The sequence below is a fragment of the Hippopotamus amphibius genome, chromosome 2, assembly GCF_030028045.1.
Source record: "Hippopotamus amphibius kiboko isolate mHipAmp2 chromosome 2, mHipAmp2.hap2, whole genome shotgun sequence".
Classification (NCBI taxonomy): Eukaryota; Metazoa; Chordata; class Mammalia; order Artiodactyla; family Hippopotamidae; genus Hippopotamus; species Hippopotamus amphibius.
In genome coordinates, this window is record NC_080187.1 from 159,525,633 (window position 1) to 159,552,437 (window position 26,805).

General features: G+C 39.4%; 1 protein-coding gene and 1 pseudogene across 1 annotated transcript in view; one reads left to right on the top strand and one right to left on the bottom strand.

The window, feature by feature from the left end:
- The window catches only part of TTC6 (tetratricopeptide repeat domain 6), a 192,253-nt gene extending 165,768 nt beyond the window's left edge, over positions 1 to 26,485 (bottom strand). The window contains exon 1 of the mRNA XM_057724891.1: positions 25,535 to 26,485. Within this exon, the coding sequence (XP_057580874.1) occupies positions 25,535 to 26,485 (951 nt within the window). The remainder of the gene's footprint in view (positions 1 to 25,534) is intronic.
- LOC130846571 (elongation factor 1-alpha 1-like) lies at positions 1,508 to 2,881 on the top strand (annotated as a pseudogene).
- Positions 26,486 to 26,805: the final 320 nt, after the last annotated feature.

Sequence of the window (26,805 nt, forward strand, 5' to 3'; positions counted from 1 at the left end):
AGGACAGTTTCAGAGACCTCTGGGACAACATTAAATGCACCAACATTTGAATTATAGGAATCCCAGAAGAAAAAGAAAGGGTCTGAGAAAATATTTGAAGAGATTATAGTTGAAAACTTCCCTAACATGGGAAAGGAAATAGTTAATCAAGTCAAGGAAGCGCCAAGTCCCATACAAGATGGACCCAAGGAGAAACATGCCAAGACACATATTAATCAAACTATCAAAAATTAAATACAAAGAAAAAATATTAAAAGCAGCAAAAAAAAAAAAAAAGCAACAAATAACATGCAAGGCAATCCCCATAAGGTTAACAGCTGCTTTTTCAGCAGAAACTCTGCAGGCCAAAAGGGAGTGGCAAGATACATTTAAAATAATGAAAGGGAAAAATCTACAGCCAAGATTATTCTACCCAGAAAGGATATCATTCAGATTTGACAGAGAAATCAAAAGCTTTACAGACGAACAAAAATTAAGAGAATTCAGCACCACCAAACCATCTCTAAAACAAATGCTAAAGGAACTTCTCTAAGTGGGAAACACAAGATAAGAAAAGGACCTACAAAAACAAACTGAAAACGATTAAGAAAATGGTAACAGGAACACACATATCGATAATTACCTTAAATATGAATGGGTTAAGTGCTCCAACCAAAAGACACAGACTGGCTGAATGGATACAAAAGCAAAAACCGTATATATGCTGTCTACAAGAGACCCTCTTCAGACCTAGGGACACATACAGACTGAAAGTGAGGGGATGGAAAAAGATATTCCATGCAAATGGAAATCAAAAGAAAGCAGGAGCAGCAATACTCATATCAGACAAAATAGACTTTAAAATAAAGACCATTACAAGAGACAAGGAAGGACATTACATAATGATCAAAGGATCAATACAAGAAGAAGATATAACAATTGTAAATATTTATGCACCCAACATAAGAGCACCTCAATACATAAGGCAAATGCTAACAGCCATAAAAGGGGAAATTGACAGTAACACAATAATAGTAGGAGACTTTAACACCCCACTTACACCAATGGACAGATCATCCACACAGAAAATTAATAAACACAAGCTTTAAATGACACATTAGATCAGCTGGACTTAATCGATATTCATAGGACATTCCATCCAAAAACAACAGAATACACCTTCTCAAGTGCACATGGAACCTTCTGCTGGATAGATCACATCTTGGGTCAAAAATCAAGCCTTGGTAAATTTAACAAAATTGAAGTTATATCAAGCATCTTTTCCAACCACAATGCTATGAGACTAGATATCACAGGAAAAAAACCATAAAAAATAAAACACACAGAGGCTAAACAACATGCTATTAAGTAACCAAGAGATCACTGAAGAAATCAAAGATGAAGTCAAAAAATACTTAGAGACAAATGACAATGAAAACACAACAATAAAAAACCTACAGGCTTTTTCACAACAGGTTTGCTGCCAGGACACAGGTGTTGTGAAAACCACTGCTAAACCTAAGCAAAAATGGGAAAGGAGAAGACCCACATCAACATCGTTGTCTTGGACATGTAGATTTGGGGAACTCTACCACTACTGGCCATCTGACCTACAAATGTGGTGGGATCAAAAAGAGAACCACTGAAAAATTTGAGAAGGAGGCTGCCAAGAAGGGAAAGGGCTCCTTCAAGTATGTCTGAGTCTTGGATAAACTGAAAGCTGAATGCCAGCATGGTATCACCATTGATATCTCCCTGTGGAAATTCAAGACCAGTGAGTACTGTGTGATCATCATTGATGCCCCAGGACACAGGGACTTCATCAAAAACATGATTACAGGCACATCCCAGGCTGACTGTTCTGTCCTGATTATTGCTGCTGGTATTGGTGAATTTGAAGCAGGTATCTCCAACAATGGGCAGACCCATGAGCATGCCCTTCTGGCTTACACTCTGGGTGTGAAACAACCAATTGTTGGAGTTAACAACAAAATGGTTTCCACTGAGCCATTCTACAGCAGGAAGAGATATGAGGGAATTGTTAAAGTAGTCAGCACCTACATTAAGAAAATTGGCTACAACCCTGACACAGTAGCATTTGTTCCAATTTCTGGCTGGAATGGTGAAAACATGCTGGAGCCAAGTGCCAACATGCCTTGGTTCAAGGGATGGAAACTCACCTGTAAAGATGGTAATGGCCAGTGGAATCACGCTGCCTGAAGCTCTGGATTGCATCCTGCCACCAACTCACCCAACTGACAAGCCCTTGCGTTTGCCTCTCCAAGATGTCTAAAAAATTGGTGGTATTGGTACTGCCCCTGTAGGTCAAATGGAGACTGGTGCTCTCAAACCTGGCATGGTGGTCACCTTTGCTCCTGTCAACATAACAACTGAAGTGAAGTCTGTTGAAATGCCCCATGAAGCTTTGAGTGAAGCCCTTCCTGGGGATAATGTAGGCTTCAATGTCAAGAACATGTCCATCAAAGATGTTTATCGTGGTAATGTGGCTGGTGACAGCAAAAATGACCCATCGATGGAAGCAGCTGGCTTCACAGCTCAGGTGACTATCTTGAACCATCCAGGCCAAATCAGTGCTAGATATGCACCTGTGCTGGATTATCACACAGCTCACATTGCTCACAAATTTGCTGAGCCGGAGAAGACTGACTGCTGTTCTGGGAAAAAGCTGGAAGATGGCTCCAACTTCTTGAAATCTGGTGATATGGTTCCCGGCAAGCCCATGTATGTTGAGAGCTTCTCTGACTATCCTCCTCTGGGCCGTTTTGCTGTTTGTGACATGAGATAGACGGTTGCTGTGGGTGTAATCAAAGCTGTGGACAAGAAGGCAGCTGGAGCTGGCAAGGTCACCAAGTCTGCCCAGAAAGTTCTGAAGGCTAAATGAATATTACCCCAATACCTGCCACCCCAGTCTTAATCAGTGGTGGAAGAATGGTCTCAGAACTCTCTGTCTCAATTGGCCATTTAAGTTTAATAGTAAAAGACTGGGTAATGATAACAATGCATTGTAAAACCTTCAGAAGGAAAAGAGAATATTTTGTGGACCATTTGTTTTGTGTGTGGCAGTTTTAAGTTATCGGTTTTTAAAATCAGTACTTTTTAATGGAAACAACTTGACCAAAAGTCTGTCACAGAATTTGATACCAATTAAAAAATGTCTAATGAGAAAAGAAAAGAAAAGAAGACCTACGGGATGTAGCAAAAGCAGTTCTAGGAGAGAAGTTTACAGCAATACAATCCTACCTCAAGAAACAAGAAAAATCTCAAATAAACAACCTAACCTTACACACAAAGCAATTAGAGAAAGAAGAACATAAAAAACCCGAAGCTAGCAGAAGGAAAGAAATCATAAACATCAGATCAGAAATAAATGAAAAAGAAATGAAAGAAACAATAGCAAAGATCAATAAAACTAAAAGCTGGTTCTTTGAGAAGATAAACAAAATTGATAAATCATTAGCCAGACTCATCAAGAAAAAACGGAAAAGACTCAAATCAACACAATTAGAAATGAAAAAGGAGACATGACAACTGACATTGCAGAAATACAAAGGATCATGAGAGACTACCACAAGAATCTATATGCCAATAAAATGGACAACCTGGAAGAAATGGACAATTCTTGGAAAAGTACAACCTTCTAACACTGAACCAGGAAAAAACAGAAAATATGAACAGATCAATCACGAGCACTGACACTGAAACTGTGATTAAAAATCTTCTAACAAACAGAAGGCCAGGACCAGATGGCTTCACAGGTGAATTCTATCAAGCATTCAGAGAAGAGCTAAAACCTATCCTTCTCAAACTCTCCCAAAATATAGCAGAGGGAGGAACACTCCCAAACTCATCCTACGAGGCCACTATCACCCTGATACCAAAACCAGACAAAGATGTCACAAAAAAAGAAAATTACAGGCCAATATCACTGATGAACACAGATGCAAAAGTCCTCAACAAAATACTAGCTAACAGAACCCAACAGCACATTAAAAGGATCATACACCATGATCAAGCAGGGTTTATCCCAGGAATGCGAGGATTCTTCAATATATGCAAATCAATCAATGTGACACATCATATTCACAAATTAAAGCATAAAAACCATATGACAATCTCAATAGATGCAGAAAAAGCTTTTGACAAAATTCAACACTGATTTATGATAAAAACTCTCCAGAAAGTGGGCATAGAGGGAACCTACCTCAACATAATAAAGGCCATATATGACAAACCCACAACCAACATCATTCTGAATGGTGAAAAACTGGAAGCATTTCCGCTAAGATCAGGAACAAGACAAGGATGCCCACTCTCACCACTATTATTCAGCATACTTTTGGAAGTCATAGCCACAGCAATCAGAGAAGAAAAAGAAACAAAAGGAAAACAAATTGGAAAAGAGGAAGTAAAACTGTCACTGTTTGCAGATGATATGATATTATATATGGAAAATCCTAAAGATGCCACCAGAAAACTTCTAGAGCTAATCAAAGAATTTGGTAATGTAGCAGGATACAAAGTTAATGCACAGAAATCTCTTGCATTCCTATACACTAACAACGAAAAATCAGAAACAGAAATTAAGGAAACACTCCCATTTACCATTGCAGCAAAAAGAATAAAATACCTAGGAATAAACCTGCCTAAGAAGGCAAAAGACCTGTATGCTGAGAACTATAAGATACTGATGAGAGAAATCAAAGACAACACAAACAGATGGAGAGATATGCCATGTTCTTGGATTGGAAGAATCAACATTGTGAAAATGACTATACTACCCAAAGAAATCTACAGATTCAATGCAATCCCTACCAAGTTACCAATGGCATTTTTCACAGAACTGGAACAAAAAATTATACAATTTATATGGAAATACAAAAGACCCCGAATAGCTAAAGCAATCTTGAGAAAGAAAAATGGAGCTGGAGGAATCAGGCTCCCTGACTTCAGACTATACTACAAAGCTACAGTAATAAAGACAGTGTGGTACTGGCACAAAAACAGAAATATAGATCAATGGAACAGAATAGAAAGCGCAGAGATAAACCCCTGCACATAATGGTCACCTTATCTTTGACAAAGGAGGCAAGAATATACAATGGAGAAGACAGCTTCTTCAATAAGTGGTGCTGGGATAATTGAACAGCTACATGTAAAAGAATGAAATTAGAACACTCTCTAACACCATACACAAAAATAAACTCAAAACGGATTAAAGACCTAATGTGAGGCCAGACACTATAAAACTCCTAGAGGAAAACATAGGCAGAACACTCTATGACATAAATGACTACAAGATCCTTTTTGATCCACCTCCAACAGTAATGGAAATAAAAGCAAAAATAAACAAATGGAACCTAATGAAACTTAAAAGTTTTTGGACAGCAAAGGAAACCATAAACAAGGCGAAAAGACAACCCTCAGAATGGGAGATAATATTTGCAAATGAAGCCAGTGACAAAGGATTAATCTCCAAAATATACAAGCAGCTCATGCAGCTTAATACTAAAACAACAAATAACCCAATCCACAAATGGGCAGAAGACCTAAATAGATATTTCTCCAAAGAAGACATACAGATGGCCAAGAGGCACATGAAAAGATCCTCGACATCAGTAATCATTAGAGAAATGCCAATCAAAACCACAATAAGGTATCACCTCACACCAGTCAGAATGGCCATCATCAAAAAATCTAGGAACAATAAATGCTGGAGAGGGTGTGGAGAAAAGGGAACCCTCCTAAACTATTGGTGGGAATGTAAATTGATACAGCCAATATAGAAAACAGTATGGAGAGTCCTTAAAAAACTAAAAATAGAACTACCATATGACCCAGCAATCCCACTCCTGGGCATATACCCTGAGAAAACCATAATTCAAAAAGAAACATGTACCACAATGTTCATTGCAGCACTATTTACAATAGCCAGGACGTGGAAACAACCTAAATGTCCATTGACACGTGAATGGATAAAGAAGATGTGGTACATATATATGATGGAATATTACTTAGCCATAAAAAGGAATGAAACTGAGTTATTTGTAGTGAAGTAGATGGACCTAGAGTCTGTTATACAAAGTGAAGTAAGTCAGAAAGAGAAAAACAAATACCGTATGCTAATGCATATATATGGAATCTAGAAAAATGGTTCTAATGAACAAAGTGGCAGAGCAGGAATAAAGATGCAGATGTAGAGATGTGTTTGTAGGAATGGGGAGCATTACAGATGACATGATACTATATATAGAAAAGGAGATATGGGGATATATGTATACATATAGCTGAGTCACTGTTGTATACCAGAAACTAGCACAACATTGTAAAGCAATTATACTCCAATAAAGATGTATTAAAAAAATAAGTTTAAAAAAATTTTAAATAAAAATTTTAAGAAAAAGAAAGAGGGAGAGAGAGAGAAGGAAAGAAGGAGAGAAAGAAAAAGAAAAGAGGAGTGGGAAATGGAGGGGAGGAGAGAAGTCTGGGAAAAAACAGCTTTACCTCAACTTTACAATGTAACAACTACATGAAGAAAATTTGCAAACATTACAACTAATCTGTGTGCAGGAAATTGTTCTCCACGTTCCAAAAAGTGATAAAACTAAGACCTACTTATGGTTAACCTTAAAGAAGGTACGTACTAAGTATTAGCACTTCTATTTATCTTCTGGTGAAGAACTGCGTCATTAAATTTTAAAAGCTGTCCAACCAGTTCTCAAACTAGCACCCCATCCAACAAAAGTTTAATTGGGTTTGGAGTTTTGTTTAAACTGACAGCTGTGGTTCAAAAAGCCCCAAGGTCAGCAGTATAGTTTGCATCAAATGGCCCAAAGGTATTCCATGGTTCTGTGGTGGTGATTTTTTATTCTGATTTGCAACCATCTAGTTAGTAGCTCTCTGCTAATAATGTGGCATATTCAAATGCAAAATATTTTTAGAGTATCTCCGAATCAATAAAAAAAGAAAAGAAAAAAAAAAAGTAGTTGTTCCTCACCTGTTCACTGTGCAGACATCCTGCACCCTCACGGATCTAGCTGAGACAAGAAGCAGGATGTAAGCAAAAAAGGCTTTGAGCAGGCAAAGAGATGTCAGCAGAGGCTTGTTCACGGGAAGCTCACAAACTTTCCCATAGGAAAGCTGGGGAGGCCCTCCCTCAGAGGCTATTTACTCTCACTTTACAAACAATATTACCAGGCTTATTTACCTAGTTTCAAAGCCTAGGGCAGAAGAGAAATAAGATATTAGGAAGAGAGCTATGGGAGAGGGGCTGCTTACCGCGTACTGAAATACTGACTGCAAAACAGAGACGGTTGTCAGCCTAATGGGAAGCAGGAAACAAAAATTATAAAAAGAAAACACGAGAACTCAAAGCACAGTTGGACATAGGGCGTGGGGGACAAACACCTCACTCACGCAATAAAACCATGGGCATCATTTTATTATATAGCACAGTATAAGGAACCGACTTCCAAAATAAAGTGTCCTTTGTCCTCAAGAAAAGGATCAACTTAGCACCTCTGCTAGGGCATACCTGAGCGAGGTGATGGCAATGCAAGGGGGGATGAGCCCCGCCCACTCTTACAAAGGGGAAGAAGCATAACAGATTTTAGAAAATGTTCCTACTGGAACAGTAAACATTTTAAAAGGACATATTTGTCCTGAACCCGTAATTATTAAGAAAATTCAGCATCTACAATGGTTCATTTGCTAAGGGACCCTCAAGATGGCAGTCACAAAATATTTGAAATCTAGGTGAAAGGAATAGGGAGCAGAAAAGAGATGGGATCATGTCCCATGGAGATCCAAGAAGCAGCAAGATCCCTGAGAAGACATGACTATGGGAGCATCAAGGCAGATGGAGCACTGTATAATCTTACAGAGTTTACCAGGCCCCAGCATGGCTGGAAAACAGCAAAATGACTTCTGTATGCCTAAGAGTGGCAAACACAGATGGGAAGTCTGGGGAACCTGAAGGAGATTTAGAGATAGGAACAAGCGGCAACTCAGTGGGGACCTATGCAGACTGATGCTGGAGGGGGGATCTATCAAGCAAGTGGCATCTGCTGCCCATCACCAGGAGCAGAAGTCCAAACACTTCTGCCTACTGCATCTTGGTACTGGAGTCACCAAGGAAAGCACAACACAGTCAAGCGCTGGAGGGAACAGCGTTACACAGAGAAGAGACAGAGTACAATCAGCTTCACTAGCAGTCACAGGTCCGCCGTGGCCAGTAAGTTCCTCCCAACAGCCAGCGCAGGCCCACAGGCCTTCCTACACCCGTCCTGTGCTGTACAACAAAGGGCCCTGTTCCCTCCCTTCAGTGGACAGATAACGTAGTGGGGCTGGTCACACACCGTACAATGCACACACTTAAGCAGAACAAAGACATACGTTTTGAGTCTGAAACAGGAAAAGATATTCCCACATAAGGATCCAAGTCCAAGCTGTGAGGACTCTATCTTTTGGTGGGGAAGTATTCCAAGCCCAAGGCCCATTCTTATGTGGCTGAGCTGGATAGTCAGGAGACTTCACGTATGAGACTGCCTTTCCCAACATGACCTAAGTGGACCACCAGATGAAAGTATGTCCCAGCAAAGATCAGAATGGGATGTAATCTCAAGGGACTCTGTAAATACCCCAGCGATGGGGATAGCGAATCCCCAAATTGCCTAAGACCAAATTTCTGTGCTCCTGACGGAACGGGAACTCCAAATAAAGACTAAATTGAGTTCTAGAGAAATAAACATATTTCTTGCACATTTGTGTTTGGAAACTGAGATTCATACCCACTACATGATGAGACAGAGTCCACAACTATAAAATCAAAAGACTAAACCACAGAATAAGAAATAATCTATGAACAACTTCATGCCAATAAATACAGCAAAACTTGATTTAAAAAATTATTGTCTAGAAATACATGTCACAAAATTGACCTGGGGGAGGGAGAAAATTGAAAGTCTGAATAAATCAATAATCATTAAAGAAACTGAGATGATTTTTAAAATCTGTCTTTACCCAAGACACAAGCCACAACATTAGAAGTAAAAATTACCAACATTTCAAGGAGCAAATAACCCCTCTCTCATACAAACTGTTTTTAGAGAAGAGAAAAAGATAAAAAGCATCCAATTTATGTGGCTAGTACAACCTTAATACCAAACATGGACAAAGACAGTACAAGAAGAAAAGTATGTACCAATCTCACATATGAACATAAATGCAAAAACCCTAATAGAAATTCTCAGCGTATAAAAACATACTGCAACATAAATAAGAATTTTTTCTCAGAATGCAAGGATAATTCAGACGAACTATCATGTCACAACAACAGATTAAAGGAGCAAAAAATGAATTCTATAAAATTCAGCACTCAATGATAAAAAAATTTTAGCAAGCTGATAAAGGAAGTGAAAATAAAGACTATCAAAAAGCTATAGTATTTAGTAGGTAGATGTGAAAGATATCCCCGCCCCCCAAAAGAAAGTAAAACTGTGGTTCTTACTAAAAAAAAAATACATATATATAGTAAACATCATACTTAGTGGTGAAATTAAAAACCAAGCCTTTGTTTTAAAGTCAGAAATAAAACAAGGATGCTCACTATCACCACTTTTATTTGACATAAATTTTATTAAACAGGAAGTTCTACAGGTTAACTATTGGAACAAATAAGAGAGTTCAGAGAGGTTATGAGATACATGATCAACACATTAAACCAATATGGTAATAAACAATTCAAAATGTAAATAGAAAAAAATCCCATTCACAAGAGCAATAAAATCTATAAGGTAGGTATGGCTATGTGTGTGTGTGTAGCTAAATGTTATAGTTAAAACATTATGGTTACACCTTACAGTGCTCATATAACTTGACCCAGGAGAATTTGACACGGTTATCCCATCCTTCCGGAAATACTTCCTTCACTTGGTTTCCAAGACCCCATAAACCTTCTCCTGGTTTTCCTCCCACACCTGGCTCTCCTTCTCGGTTTCTTTTGTTCATTCTACCTCTTCTCCAGCCTCTACGCAATGGTGAGCCCCCAGGCTCTTAGCCCTTAGATTTCTTCTCCTTTCCAACTACACTCTTCCCTTTGGTCATCTCTCCAGTTTAACAAGTTCAAATACCATCTAATCCCTGATGAGTCCCAATCTTTCCAGCTCTAACCTCTCGTCTGACCTCTAGAATTACAAGTAATTGCCTATTAAACATCTCCACTTGGAATTATATTAGGCACCTCAAACTTAAATCAACCCCACAACCTAGCTCACCCTTGGTCTTTTCCATCTCAGAAAATGAAAACTATATTCTACAAGTTAGTTTCACCCACTAAAAACCGCGGAGTCATCCTTTACTCTTCTCTCTCCATAGTCAACACACAAGTGACCTTCAGAATGCACAAGTCAGACCATTTCTCACCTCCTTTTCACCACTATCACCATAGTTGGACCAAGCCACCATCATCTCTCACGTGGATTATTGCAATGGGCATCTAACTGGTTTTCCTTCCTGCACCACGTCTTCCTTGGTAATCTACTGTCCACACAATAGTCAGTTGATCATTTTAAAACAAGGTCAGTTCATGTCATGCCTCTGCTCAAAACCCTCCAACATCTTCCCACATCACTCAAGAGTGAAATCCAAAGTTCTTATGAAGACTATAGCACTCTATGCATCAGTGATTCTCGGCAGGGATGGTACTGCACCCTAGGGAACATTTATAAATTGCCTGAGAGTGGGGGCAGCATTTTTGGTTTTTACAAGGGGAAAGTGCTACTGGCATTTACTGTACAAGGAAGGACTAGGGATGGACCAGACATCCTGCAGCTCACAGGACAGTCCCACAAAACAAAAAAATGTCCTGCATTGTGTATAAATTTTTCAAATGTCTGAGAAGGCTTTCTTGTGGGTGAAAAGCATTTTATAAATATCTGAGACCAGAATCTAATGCTATTTTAAATATTAAAACACAAAATATTCACCTTATTTAACCTACACTATATTTTCCAGGAATGCAACTACTTTGTAAATCAAAGAAAGATTGTACCATGTTTTCTTGGGAACGTCAACAAGAGTTTCTTATCATTTCAGAATATCAGGTCAACCAAAGGCAAATCTGCTAATAGTTTATTCACCAGAACAACATACCTGTTTCATTCTGCATCATTAGCAGCTGCATACAAATATGTGCAAGAGGATAGATGAAGTTCATTTCATAAACTTACAACAGAACAAAATTAATTTAGCAAAGACATGAAACACAGGAATAATAAATATTTAATTAATAAAGGGACTAAGTATATATCATTACCAATGTATGTAATTCTTTTTTTTTTTTTTTTTTTTGGCTGTGTTGAGTCTCTGTTGCTGCGCTCGGGCTTTCTCTAGTTTCAGAGAGTGGGGGCTACTCTTTGTTGCAGTGTGCAGGCTCTAAGTGCATGGGTTTCAGTAGTTGCAGCACACGGGCTCAGTAGTTGCAGCTCGTGGGCTCTAGAGCACAGGCTTAGCAGCTGCGGCGAACGGGCTTAGTCACTCTGTGGCATGTGGGATCTTCTCAGATCAAGGATAGAACCTGTGTTCCCTGCATTGGCAGGCAGATTCTTAACCACTGTGCCACCAGGGAAGTCCCTATGTAATTCTTAAATACTTTTAGTAAAGGATAATAAGTTTGTCATAAAAATTACATGTTGAAGTTATTTTTTTAATTTTGAATGGCCTGGTTTGGGTTTGTTTATTTTACTCTCAAACTGTCCAAAATGGTCTATTTCTCCTTGTCTTCCTGTATTACTCTTTTTTTTTTATCCCCAGCCCATCCTGTAGTCTCATCACCTATCAAAAGATATGGCTTGCAAGCTCTTTTTAAGTTCCAGACTCTGAATGTGTTCTGACATCTGTTAAAATTTCAGGTTGGGAGATATGGGGTTTTTTGTTTTTTTGTTTTTTTGATGCTTTGTTACTTTGTCCCATGTCACAAGAGAGATTTATTTTGACAATACACTTAGAAAGGGGTCTAGCTCATTATCTCCATTTCAGAAGTCTTTAATTGTTCAAAGCATACATCCCTATTTCACTTAAGGTTATTTCCCATTTTCTCATCATACACATGTAAGTTTAGTCTGCTGTTATTTATCTTAACATCTGTTCTAGTGCCTCCTGTGCTACTTTTTCATTTTCTGGTCATTCTTCTATGTTGTGGCCACTTATATTTCTACCCGAAGTGCATTCATTACCAGTAGATACAAGCAGATAACAACTTTATTATGTCTTCCAGTGTAGTCATTTGTAATCATAACTTAATTACTCATCACTTATTTCTTCTTTACATTACAAATAGGACATTATATTGATTTTCAACATTACACAGGTAGGTAGATGTTAATTATCTATTAATTTTATTTCAAGTTAGTAAAAGGGGCAAATTATATGCAAAGTACATACAATAATAAGGGAGTGCTAAATCTGATAGTATTGAGAACCACTGCCTTGGCTGATCTGGCTCTTGGCTTCCTCTCTGACTTTTCTCCTTTCATACCCCCATTCAAAGCCCCCCACCTTGCTGTTCCTCAAACACCACAGAAACATTTCTGCCTTGGAGGCTCACAATGTTTCTTCCCGTTGCCTGGAATGATCTTCCCCCATACATGAAGTATATGGCCTGCTCCATTACTTTCTTCAGACCTCTGCTCAAATGCCATGTTGTCTTACAGCCCCTTCCTGACCATGCAACTTAAACATCTCTCCACCCCATCATGCTCTTTCTCTCTTATCCTGCATTCTTCTTTTTTTTTTTTAACCTCTTTATTGGAATATAATTGCTTTACATTCTTGTACCAGCTTTTGAGGTACACCAAAGTGAATCAACTATATTTATACAGATATCCCCATATCCCCTCCCTCCCACGACTCCCTCTCACCCTCCCCATCTCGGCCCTCTAAGGCATCACCCATCATCGAGTTGATCTCCCTTTGTTATACAGCAGCTTCCCACTAGCTATTTTACAGTTGGTAGTGTATCTATGTCTATGCTACTCTCTCACTTCGTCCCAGCTTCCCCTTCATCCCCTGACCCCCCAACCCTGTGTCCTCCAGTCCATTCTCTGCACCTGCATCCTTATTCTTGCCCTGTCACTGGGTTCATCAGTACTTTTTTTTTTTTTTTTTTTTAGATTCCGTATGTATGAGTTAGCATACAGTATTTGTCCTTCTCTTTCTGGCTTCCTTCACTCTGTATGACAGACTCTAGGTCTATCCACCTCATTACATATAGTTCCATTTCATTCCTTTTTATGGCTGAGTAATATTCCATCGTATATATATGTGCCACATCTTCTTTAGCCATTCATCTGTTGATGGGCATTTAGGTTGCTTCCATGTCCTGGCTATTGTAAATAGTGCTGCAGTGAACATTATGGTACATGTTTATTTTGGGATTATGGTTTTCTCTGGGTATATGCCCAGGAGTGGGATTACTGGATCAAATGGTAGTTCTATTTTTAGTTTTTTAAGGAACCTCCAAACTGTTTTCCGTAGTGGCTGTACCAACTTACATTCCCACCAACAGTGCAGGAGAGTTCCCTTTTCTCCACACCCTCTCCAACATTTGTTGTTTCTTGATGTTTTGATGATGGCCATTCTGACTGGTGTGAGGTGATACCTCTTTGTAGCTTTGACTTGCATTTCTCTGATGATTAGTGATGTTGAGCATCTTTTCATGTGTTTGTTGGCCATCCGTATGTCTTCTTTGGAGAAATGTCTATTTAGGTCTTCCGCCCATTTGTGGATTGGGTTATTTGCTCTTTGGGTATTAAGCTGCATGAGCTGCTTGTATATTTTGGAGATTAATCCTTTGTCCGTTGCTTCATTGGCAAGTATCACTATTCTTCTTTATGTCACTTATTGCCACATGAGGCATTACTGATTCGTTTATCCTCGTGTTTCCGGAACACAGGGTGCCCCAAGAAAGCAGGGACTTCATTTCTTCATTGCTGTTTCCCAGTGTCTGGTATGGTGCCAGACATAATATGTACCCAATAAAATGAATGGATAGGCGAATGTCTTAAAGGCCAAAGAATGTGCTGGCAGAAGCCTGAATCTAGCAGGCTGATTCCAAGTCCTCCATTCCCAACTGACACACTGCTGCCATGTTATTAAATGTTTGGGATAGTGAACATTCATTGAATATTTCATTTGAAGAAATGTTTCCACAACTGAAAAGTACTGGAAAGCCACTGACCTTTCAAGTTAGCAAAGGTTCAAAAGCACAGTAATACACAATGCTAGTGAGGATGTACAGAAACAGACTGGTACTCATTATTTGTGGAAATGTAGGTGGCTCAATTTTACTGGGAGGCAGTGTGGAAATATGTACTAAAAGCCTTTAAAAACTGCAGTATTTTTAACATGTGCTGCTTTATGTAAGATCATTTTACTCTCACAGTACTATAAAATAACCATTATTAACTCCACTGCACAGATGAGAAAACTGAGGCACCAATAATTTTAAGTAACAAATAATTTACAAGTCAAGGATCTCTATTTAGGTCATCAAACTGCAATTCAAGGGCTTTCTCCACCAGTTTCCATTGTCTGCTAGTTCCTTAAAGCTAAAAATTGTGTCACATAAAAAATCTTTCAACACTTAGTGCCTAGTACAATGCTAAACATTGCAGGTGCTCAGTAAACCTTTGTTGGATGAGGGAATAACTCTTTCAGCCACTAGAGTCTCCATAGACCGTGCATGACCCATAGAGACAATAAAAGAAACCAACCCACTATCCCTTCTACCCTCCCCATAGTCACAGAATGCGAACCTTGCCACACAGCTGCCCAGAATAGTGGCTTCCTTTTCATCATCTTTTGTAGGTAAATGTGGTCATATAGTTAAGTTCTGGCTAATGAAATATAAGCAGAAGTGGTGGGCAACTTCAGGCACACACTTCTCTTGCTGGAATGAAGATGTGATGGCCACAGCAGCCATACTGGACCTTGAGATGACCTTGGTAATGAGGGCTACAGTCAGTGAAGCGATAAGGCAACAGGATCCCTGACTCTGCAGAGCACCATATCAGCCCAACATTATCTTTCATATGACGTTTTTACAGGAGAGAAATAAACTTCCATCTTGTCTAAGTCACTATTATTTGGGGTTTTCTGATTATCAGCACCCATTAGCTGCCCTGAACTAGTTCCATTAGGACCGCCACTTACTCTCACTTCCTTGTTACTTGATATTTGGCTAAACTGATTTGGCATTGTACTAGTGACAACCTATATGAATTATGCATTCCATTTAGCATTTTCAAAGATTCCATTGTAAATGGATATTTAATAAGCTTTTTCACTTAACCCTAAAGAGCAATAGAACAGTCACGCATAATAAGCCATAATTCAGTGAACTGTTAAATAATCACTTTCCAGAGTAATAACTGATTGTCAAAGACTGTACACTAGGCAGGTCTCAACAGTATAATGAAATCAGAACAATGGAGAGTGTCTCAGCTGTCTCAGTCTTTCATTTCTTCAAAACCCTATTTCCAATGATTAAGAGATGAAGAGCTTGATACTAGAGATGTTCTTGAGGGGAAATCTGGCTGAAATGATGAGGTCTGGCTTTATTATAATCTTCTCCTGTGTGCCTAATAAATTTGTAGTAAGCCAAGCAAAGGACAGGAATTGTATTTACTGTATTATCTGTGAGATCTAAAAAGAAGACAGACTACCAATGTAAAAGGTGGGAAAGGGGTAGAGGCTGCAGGGAGGCTCATTATCAAGACTGGCCAAATCTGATGACCAGAATGCCAATTAACAGTTAGCCATGTGATCACGGCAATCCTTCACGCTTACTTACATAATATCCAAAGCGTCGACTGCTCCTTCTGCCTTTGGGGAATTCTTGGTAAGGACACTGACACACTCCATTCTCTCAAGTTGAGGAGTCTCAACAATCCATCACAGATAATAAGATTTCAGGTACGTCAAATGAAGTTCTCCTTCCCCAAAAGGATGGTTACTCATAACTTATACCACTGGGCTAGGAAGAAAAAGTACGTGCAGGCATTTCTTCACTTTGAGAATAGCTAAAAGATTTGAAAATAATAATAATAAAGCTAATAAGATGAAGTAGAAGTGGGTCAGATTGTTATTCTGCCATTAGAGATGGCAGATGATGGCAATTTTATCTTTTATTCATATTAACAGCAACCTAAGTTGGCAGAATCAGTGGTACTTGATTGTGTATAACTGGTTAGTGATGCTAATATCATCACTACCTATAATTCAACCCACCTGTATTCTTTCACTTTATGACACAATCTTAGCCCAAGTCCCATCCCACACCCACCATCTCTACCACCACCACACTGCTCTGTGAGCAGCAAATCCTTGCTTCTTGCTGACCTTCCTAGGCCTAAGTGTGCTGGGTTTAGAAGTCACCAGCAAGAGGCTATGGGTGGCCATCTCAGCACAGGAGAGTGTGATGGGCCTCTCACTAAATGCAGAGTCATCACAGAGATCTGAGAGGGGTAAAACCACAGTGAGAAATAATTCCGGACACCTGGGCTCTGGGTCTTAAGACAGGGAGGGGGGAGAAAATGAAGGGAAGATGGAGCAAAAGAGGAACAGGAAGTGCCGTCAAGATGATGTAATAAGAACAAAAACAATTCTGGTCCAGCTGTCAAAAGAACTAAATCGGTTCTGATCCCAACTATGCTAACTGACTACATGGCCTTGCAAAAGTCACTTTCTCCCGTTGGGTCTCAGTTTTGTAATCTATTGTATAATACAAAGTAAATTAGGTTATCTTCCAACTCTAGACACTATTTTAATGGAAAATGAATGTAAGGAAACACTATGGAAAAATTTATCACAGGACTCTGAAAGTTCTTTTTCAAATGAGAACACAAAGTAAAATATGTAAAAGAAAATTTATTAGATGAAAATGTATTATTTTTAGTTTCAGTGCAATAGACTAAGAATTTAACCTCTTTCCTACTATGAAACTCGTAAAGATAATTTGGCTGATTTTGTCAAGTCATCCTTCTCTACTATAATGAGACCAAGATGCCACTTTACAGTGGACTAAGAAAACCAGATCCTTGTAAAAGAATATTTTCCCCAAAATGACATACATATTCAGCACAACTGGATAATGTGCTGTACAGCCTATTAGATTATTTCCATTTGGGATGAAAGATGCTTAAACATGATTATGGTTGGCTAGTTCTCAAGATTTTGATTTTACTGTCAAAACTGTTTATCTACCGATTCTTAAAACCCACATGTTTACCTATTGTGCTTTAAAACAAGCACTGTAAAGAATACAGCTGCCTAGCTTCGGGCTGTTTTCAGCTACAGAATGACTGACTTAAATCACAATCAAATACTGCAGTTTTCATTAATAAAAAATAAATGACTTACTGTGTACAATAAGTCAACATGTAACCTAACTGGGACATTCAGCTGGTTCAATTTGCTGTCAACGTAGCCATATTATTCTAAGCCCTGATGTCAACTTTACATTTTTTAAAACTGCTTTTAATTCTATAAACTCTTTCCTCTCATTTTACACAGAATACATAAAAATCATGACTAGAAGATATCACAAAAATCACCCTTAAAATGGACCCAAACTCTACAATGTTAAGGTGGCAATTAGTGCTAGGTTTTAAATATGCCGTTCATCAGCTGTGCCCACCTCACCACCTACTGAAGGAGATTCTAAGCCCTTGGACTAGTCCTTAAATTTTAAAAGCATTAACAAGGTCTACATTAGGAAGTCAAAGTTAAAATTGAGTTATGTATTGAAATAACAATCCACAGAGGGGAAATGTCTTTACCCTAAATATCCAAATAATTGTACCCAAAGCAGCCAGAAAAAAAAGCAATTACTTTGCTAACATTTAAAAATTCTTGGAAATTCCCTGGCGGTCCAGTGGTTAGGACTCAGTGCTCACACTGCCAGAGGCCCAGGTTCCATCCCTGGTTAAGGAACTAGAATCCTGCGATTTGCACGGCACAGCTAAAAAATAAAAAATAAAAATAAAAAGCTTCACGTGTACTCAAACCATGAAAATGGATTACTTTCAAGATTCAAATGAGTTTGTCCTTTATAGCCTAAATTAAGAGACTTTATTACACAAACAGGCAAAAGAAAAAAATCATTGCTGGGCAGTATCTGTACTAAGAGTCAGAAAAAAGTATATCTGAATACTACAATAAATTAGCATTTCATTTTTCAAGTAACTCTGTATTTCAATCTTGAAAAAAAAATCCTCATGGAAAATAAAATGGGCTTGTATCCAAGCAAGAATAAGTTTATTTTAAAGGAGCAACTTCTAGCTTGGTTCAAAATCATTATTACAACCAAACCAGCTAAAAGAACAGGAATTTTCTCTCAAGAACTAACAAAAATATTATTTTCCACCTTTTAAAAATGAATGAAATTAAATACACAGCATTTTGTATTTATTTAAGGCATCCAAACGTTATCTGACTTTAAAACTTCACAGGAAAAAAAAAACTGTAAATCAAGAAACTTCTTAATCATTACATCATTTGTACTAGTTTAAGCTGTTACGTCTATGAGAACAATAAAGTACTGCACAAAGGGAATGTGTAAGAGTAACGTGTAATAAACGTGTCTGTCACTCTGAAGAGAAAAGATTTGCCCAAACTAGTCCCTCCCAATTGTACTGGTGACATTCAAACAATAATAGATTGCTTTTCTTTGCCCAGATCCTGGTAGGTTCCCTGATTTATACCTTCAACGAGCAAAACTTTGTTCCTAGGATAGGGAAAGATAAAATTTGAAAAGCAAAGAGCCAAGAAAATGTTTAAATACTACTTTAAATGTTTAAATACTATGCAGCTATTTAAAAGAATAAATTAGTAACTATTCATCTCCATTGATACGTGTCAAAAAATAAGCTGCAGAATAATATGTACCATATGCTCTTATTTTTATAAGAAAAAGCCCTATATCTGTACATATGTGTACACATTTGTACTAAAGACTTCAGATAAATGTAGAAGGATAAACAATAAACAATAACTCACTGTTGGTGAGTTAAGAGGGCTTAGAAGAGAATTTATTACTGTTTCCTTATGTTTCTTCTTACAACTTGTAAAAAGAAACAAACTTTTATAAAGAATCTGATAATATTTTCATTAAAGTTTCTGTTTTGAAATAATTGTAGATTCATATTCACTTGTAACAAATAATACAGAGATATCCCATGTACCTTCTATCAGCTTTCCCCAATGGGAATATCATGCAAAACTATAACACAAAATCACAGGCAGGATACTGACACTGATACAGTTAAGATACAAAACATCTCCATCACCATGAGGATTTCCCATGTTGCCTTTCTGAAGCTACACATACTTCCCTTTAAAGCCTGTCCTCAACCCCTGGCAGCCACAAATCTATTCTCCATTCCTGTAATTTAGTTATTTTAAGAATGTTGTATAAATGGAATTACACAGCATGTAACATTTAGAGATTGGATTCTTTGCCTCAGCATAATTTTCTGGGGATTCATCCAAGCTGTTGCAGCTATCAATACTTTATTTCTTTTTACCACTGAGTAACATATGTCCATTTACCCCTTGAAGGGCACCTGGTTTATTTCTAGTTTTTGGTTATTAGGTAACAAAAGCTTCTATGAACATTCATCTCAGGTTTCTGTTTGAATGTAAGTTTTCATTTCTCTAGGATAAATGCACTGCTTTAGCTACATCCCATACATTTTGATATTTTGTACTTTTATTTTAACTTAGTTCAATTTTTTAAATTTCTCTGAGACTTCCCCATTGACCCATGGATTACTTAGAATTGTACTGTTTAGTTTCCAAGTGTTTGGAGATTTTCTTATTATCAGTCTGTTATTAATTTCTAGTTTGATTCTATTACCATCAGAGAACACACTCAATATGATGTCAATTCTTTTATTTATTGAAGTTCATTTTTATGGACCAGATATGGTCTTAGTAAATGGTACATGGACAGTGACAAGAAGTGCCTTCTGCTGCTGTTAGGTGCAATGTAGATTAGATCCTGATGTTTGATGGTGTTGTTGAGCTCTTCCATATTCTTGGGAAATTTCTGAATAGCTTTCTATCAATCGTTGAAATAAGCGTGTTGACATCTTCACCTATGATTGTAGATTCATCTACTTCTCCTTTCAGTTTTTACTTCACATAATTTTTCAGCTCTGTTGTTTGGTTCATACACATTCAGGACTGCTTTATTTCTTGATGGATTGACAACTTTATCATATTATAATTAATGTCCACTGTGTCTCTGGTAATTTTCTTTGTTCTGAAGTCTACTTTATCTGAAATTAATATAGCCACTTCTGCTTTCTTTTGAATAACATGTGCCTGACATTATTTTTCATGCTTTATTTTAAACCTACCTATATCATTATACTGGAAGTACGTTTCTTATAAACAATACATAGTTGGGTTATATAGGGAATCCACTTGCCAATCTCTTCTTTCAATCAGTATATTTAGACCATTTACATTTAATGTAGTTATGGATATATATTAGAGTTTGAAGCTGCCACTTTATTTTTTGTTTTCTTTTTGTTCTCTGTTTTTTACTTCTGTTTACTTTTTACCTGCTTTCCTGTGGGTTACCTATAATTTTTTTATTCTATTTTGATTCATCTATAGTGTTTTCTCAGTGACTTTCTTTGTATAGTTTTTTTTTTGATCATTGCTCCAGATAGTACATTATATACACATAACTTATTATAGTCTACTGGAATTGTTATTTTCCAATTAGAATGAAGTATAGAAACCATATTCCCTTTATATCTGTTTACCTTTCCCTGTGTATAATTGTCTTAAATAATTCCTCTACATACATTTAGAATCACATTAAACAATGTTATAATTTTAGCATCAAATATCAAATAATTTGAAAAGCGCAGGAGAAGAGGGAATGTCTATTGTATTTAGCCATAGATTTTGTTCATTATGCTCTTTCTTCCTTCCTGGTATTTGTTTCAAGTCCTATTTCTAATCATTTCTCTCTGTTTAGAGAACTTTCTTTAGCCATCCTTTAAGGTAAGACTGCGAGTGACAAATTCTCTTAGCTTTCCTTCATCTAAGACTGTCTTGACTTTCCCTATTCATAAAGGATAATTTCCCTGGATATAGAACTCTGGGTGGACAGTTCTTTCAGCATTTGAAAATGTTGTGCCATTCCTTCTGGCCTCCATGGTTTCTGATGAGAAATCCCTTGTCATTCAAGTTGTTTCCCCCTATATGTAACACATTGTTTCTCTCTCATTGCTTTCAAAGATTCTTTCTTTTTCTTTAGTTTTCAAAAATTCGACTACTGAATGTTTTGGTGTGGATTCCTTTGGGTTTCTTTGGTTTGGGCTTCTCCCAGTTTCCAGGACTTTGATGACATGAGGATTAGATCTTCTGTTATAGTCCCACAAGTCCCTAAGGCTCCATTTTTCCCCAGTCTATTGCCTCTCTGTTGTTCAGATTGAGAAAATTGTATTGTTCCATCTTTGCGTTCACTGATTCTTTCCACTGTCTCCCCATCCATTGAGTTTTATTTCAATTACTGTACTTTTCAGTTCTAAAAGTTTTCTTTGGTTCCTCTTTATGTGTTTTGTTTTTTTTTCTGAGACTTTCTTTTTCTCTGCTAAGACTTTATCTTTTTCTCATTGTTCCAAGTGTTCTCATTATTATTGCTCTTTGGAGTTTTTGTTTTTGTTTTTTTTTTGAGGGCCACTTTAAAATCTTTGTCAGATAATTCTAACATCTCAGTCATCTCAATGTTGGTATCAATTGTCCTTTTAGGTTCCAAGTCTAAATATCCCTGGTTCTTCGTATGACAAGTGATTTTCTATTGAAACCTCGACATGTGGGGTATTAAGAGAGTCTGGATCTTATTTAAATGTTCCTCTGAAACCGCTCTAGTAGGGGCAGGAGGAGGAGGGCCAAAGCTGCCTCATTACCGCCAGGTAGGGGTAGTAGTCCAAATCCCCAGCTTGGTCTCCACTGGCACCAGAGCTAAGGGGCTCCTTGCCATTGCTGGGCGGGAGTAGGAGTTCTGGCTCCCACTAAGGCCTCTACTGATAGCACCCTGGTGGGGAGGGATAGAAGTCTCTCATTACTGTTCCCCACGTGGCAACCAGTGACGTTACAGGGAGGGGTGCAGGGCAGCCTCTATACTGCTGGGCATTGGTGAAAGTCCTGACTCTCCACTGACACCACATCATTAGGGAAGAAGCTGGGGCACCGTGTCACCGCCTGCTAAGAGTGGAAGTTGAGGCTTCCCCCTCAGCCCTCGCTGGCAGGGGTGGGGACAGGGCCATAGGTTTTTCTGTGGTGTTTCACTAAAGTAGCACAGTTATTGTCTAAAAGTTTCATCTTGCTAGGCTGCACCTTTCTTGATCCTTAGCTAGAGAGAGCAGGCTTTTGCTGGGCCTTTACTGTCTGTACCCATTGGCATGCTTAGGTTGCCAGCTTCTTTAGCTCCAACTCTGGCAGATATTAGACTAAAAAGACCTGAGAACTCATCACTATGTGATTCCTTGGATCCAAAAGTCCCTAGCCAGTCTGCTTCTCTCCACCTTTTGGAGTCTTCTCATGTTTGTCTTATAAATTACGTCTAGGGTTTGTACTTAGTTGTACTTAGCAGGAAGAAGAGGGAAGAGTACATCTATTTCATCTTCCCTAAAGTTAAAGTAGGCGTTAAGTTTTATGATAAAACATTTGCTTCTGAGCTATACATTATTTGTTTATAAAAGACCTTAAGACATGAATTCCCTCTTACCTGGGTCATGTTAAGCCATTTTCTTTTGAGCTATACGGCCAAAAACAACTACACATGACAGAAGCAAGGATGGGCTGATTCCTTCATCTTCAACTAACATCTGGAAGGTAGTCTCTGAAGTTCAGTCTCATATAATTAGAATGTATTTTGTGAGTGATAATATTGACCTCCTCAGTAAAACAACATGGGGCCTTATAACATTTTTATCCCTCCTGCCATGGCATATGCGTACTGTTTAAAGCAGTAGTTCTCAACCTGATGGGAGGTTGAGAGAGGAGCAATTTTACCCTTCTCCCCAGGGTCTCATTTGGCAACATCTAGAGATATTTCAATTGTTATGACTTGGTGATGGGGAAGGTGATGAGAAAATCATACTGCTGGCATCTACTGGGTAGAGGCCAGGTATAATTCTAAACCTCCCACAATTACAGGACAGCCACCCACAACGAAGAATTATTCAAACCAAAAAGTTAAGTGCCAAGGTTGAGAAACCCTGGTGTAGATGTTTGACCTACATTTGACAGCTGAGTTTAATCTTCAGGTGTTCTGTGCACCTTTTGGCCTATGTAATTGTTTGTGGAACTCTGAATGCTAGGTCTGGAAGGGCCCTGCCCAAGCTCTAAACAGAGACAGCACATCCTGCCAAGACTGTCTTATCCTTTGGCTTTCCCTCAATGGACTGGCTCCAAATTAAGAAGTCTAAAGTGAAGAACCATATTCCTTGCTTATCATGGAGAGAACACTGTTTATATAAACTCCAAATGTTTAAAACAAGTGTCCTTATTAGAATCTTAAGAATTGTTAAAGTCATAATTTAGATACCACTTTTGCGATTTCACTGCTATTTCTTACCTACCCAGCCACAGCCATTTTAACATTGTTCTCTTTTCGCCCTAATAAAACTTCTGAAATCAAAATAATGCAAAGCTCCATCTTCTGGAATTGTTGGGAGCAGGGGGTGAGCAGAGATCAAATTTTAAAAGCAAGAACAAAATCTGGCTACACAAAAAATCAATACAATGGAAGGCAGGGATGGGACTGAGGCATCTGAAACTGGCCAAGTCTTACAATGCACGGCTAGCTAGTGACCCCGGCTTCTGACCCTTCCAGGCCACTCTCCTACGTAAAACAATTCTGAAACTGAAGCACCAGAAAAGGATACACAACAGAAATGTAACAGCAGAAAGAACAGAATTCACTGTCCCAGGGCCCATTCGTCATTGATACTCTCCCTTCTTATATTCTATTCTATTTGAACCCTTCAAAATGTACTTTCTCTATGGGCCCTTGCTCTAAAAGTGGAACTTTCCCCAACTGTACAGGACCTCTGAGCCAACTTCTAATACAGGCCCCTTTTCACGTCACATGCCTTGACAATGTCACAGAGTTCCTTCTCAAAGGGGCAGGCAATGAGGCCTTTGTTCTCTCTGTTCAGGCTCTCCAGTGTGCACCCCTGATTCATTTTCTGTTAGACCCACAGAAAACCTAATTAGAAATACCCATTTTGAAACGGCCTAAGCAGTCATGCTGATCTTGTTCAGTAACCGTAGGGAGGTGTGCGTCTTAACTGAAAACATTTGTCCTATTCTGCCAACAAACATTAGGTCAAAGACGACACTGAGGACTCTTGTCCTTACACGTTTTTGTTTCCCTAATGGGCTTTAGGATCACATTCCTTAAATCACAGCCAAGAGTATATTCTGGGCTGAAACTATTTTAAAGACATACTGTGGAGCAATATTCTGTGTACTAACAAGAGGTTTGGAGCTGCAGCCAAGAACAGTAATAGAATCTTCCTCCCTCTTAAGTGTCACTCTCTTTACCATTCTCAAAACAAACTCACCTTTTCTCTTACTCTCTCCTTCCCTCCTTCCCTCCCTCCCATCCCCCCCCCCAACCCTTCTGTATGGGACTCAGATTCCCCTGTTATTATTTTTACTTTGAATGTCCCTGTCAAAGCAAAGTCTGTATAATGAATAAAATATCTTAAACTATGACCCTATCTAGCTTTGCTCCCTGCTGGGGACACATCACAATCAACAAACAGCCATTCTTGGAATGATTCCAGTCTACTCTCTGGGGTGTGACCTGCTGTGGTGGAATCCCAGCTCTGCCATGCCTTAGTTACAGGACTGTGAGCCAATCCTTTTAGCCTCACTAAAGCTAGGAAGCCTCTTATGTAAAATGGGGCTCTTATGGGTATCCACCTGATGGGGTTATCTTTGGGACAAATAATCACTTATAGTCTCTGTAACTGGGAAGACCTAGAAAGTAAATTTTTAAAAGATATTTTAAGAGAATGGTTTTCGCTGAAAATAGTGCAGAACTCTTATACATTCAACTTATTAGTAACATATTGATCTTAAGATACGGATTCATTGCTAATAATAAACTGTACAGAAAAAGACTGAGTCTTTCATATAAAACACCTGCTAAATCGATACTAAATAATCACAAAGACTTTGAAAGGAAAGGTTACCAGTGATGTATTAGGTCAAAAAACTAATGTTCTTTGTACCAGTTTCTGAAACATCCTTTCAATTATTTTCACTTTTTAAAGAGGATATACTCCCTCGATGGAAAATTCAAAAGTCAAAGACAGAGCCTGAAGAAGTGAATAAGCTGTCTGGCTTGTCTAGCTTATAACACGCCGTAGGCACTGATTTTATGTTTGCATCCTTAAGTTACATGTACCCAGGAGAAATATTACTCTCCTTTTGGGTCACCTACTTCCATTTTAATGTCGTAGTTCTGGCCGAGGACGCTCTGGATGAGCTCTTGGATGGTCTGGTCGGAGGCCAGCTGGGCCTCGGACTGCAGCGAGGCGATGATCTCCTCGATGGACGTCGGGATCGCTCGCGCCGGCTGCGGGGCCTGCGGGGCGGCCTCCCGGGCCTCGCTCGGCGGGTTGCTCTCGCGGTGGGTTTTGGAAGCGGACCCGGGGGCTTCCCGCGGCTCGCCGCCCGTGCCCTCGCGCGGGAAGCGGGTGTGAATCCTCACTCTCCTCCGCCGGCCGGCCGCCTCTGCGTCGCCCTCGTCGCTGGAAAAAGAGCCGCCCTTCGCCTCTCTGGCCTTGCGGGCCTCCGCGAGCCGAGGGCCGGGCTCCTGGCTCGCGTCGCGCCCCGGGGCCGGGCCGAGCAAGGGCTCGAAGCCCGCGGGCCGGGGACTCCTGGCGCCCTGGTGCGCCCGGGCCTTCCCCCTGGGCACCGGCGGCGGCATCAGGACCACGGGTCTGGACGTGCCCGCCCTGGAGGCGATGACCGGCGGCTTCTTCTCGGGCCGGTGCCGGAGGAACGCGGAGCTCCGCGAGTAGAAGTCCTGGGGGCAGAAGGGCCGGGTCTTCCCGGGAGCGGCGGCCTCGCTCGGGCCCGGGGGCCGCGCTGCGCCTCGGGGCGCCGGCGGCAGGAGGGCCGCAGCGGGGGGCGCACGGCCTTCGGCCCTAGGGGAGCCTGATGGCTTTTGGGGTCCAGCGCGGGAAACGCTCTCCTTCTCCCCATGCCGGGCGGGGCCGGAGACCCGGAGGCCGAGGATGGGAACTTCATCCACGGCCGGCTTGGAAGCCAACTTCTCCTTGAATTGGAGAAATTCCTTTTTAGTCTCCTTGCGAACCTTCTCCAGCTCTTTAAAGATGTACGATTCTTCTTTGTATTTCAGGCCAAAGTGCTTTGAAATCGTGGACATCTTGACAAATTTGTCCTGTGAAATAACAATAAATTAATATATACATACATACATGAAAACTTCTATTCATAAATAAAACTCCAGCTCAAAAAAGCTTCTCTTGATAAAACGCTCACTGTGCTTACTGAGGCACAATGGGTAGTATTCATTTATGTCATTTTAAATCCAGCTATTGGCCTTTACGCAGGAACTGTGAAAAAACTTTAAATCAGTAACTTTTTTACAGTGAGAGTTTCCGAAACCCCTATTGGGTTTATTTCAGTATTTCTTTAGACTATAATGTAGGGTCCCACTTCCAGGCAGGAGAGACCACACTCCAC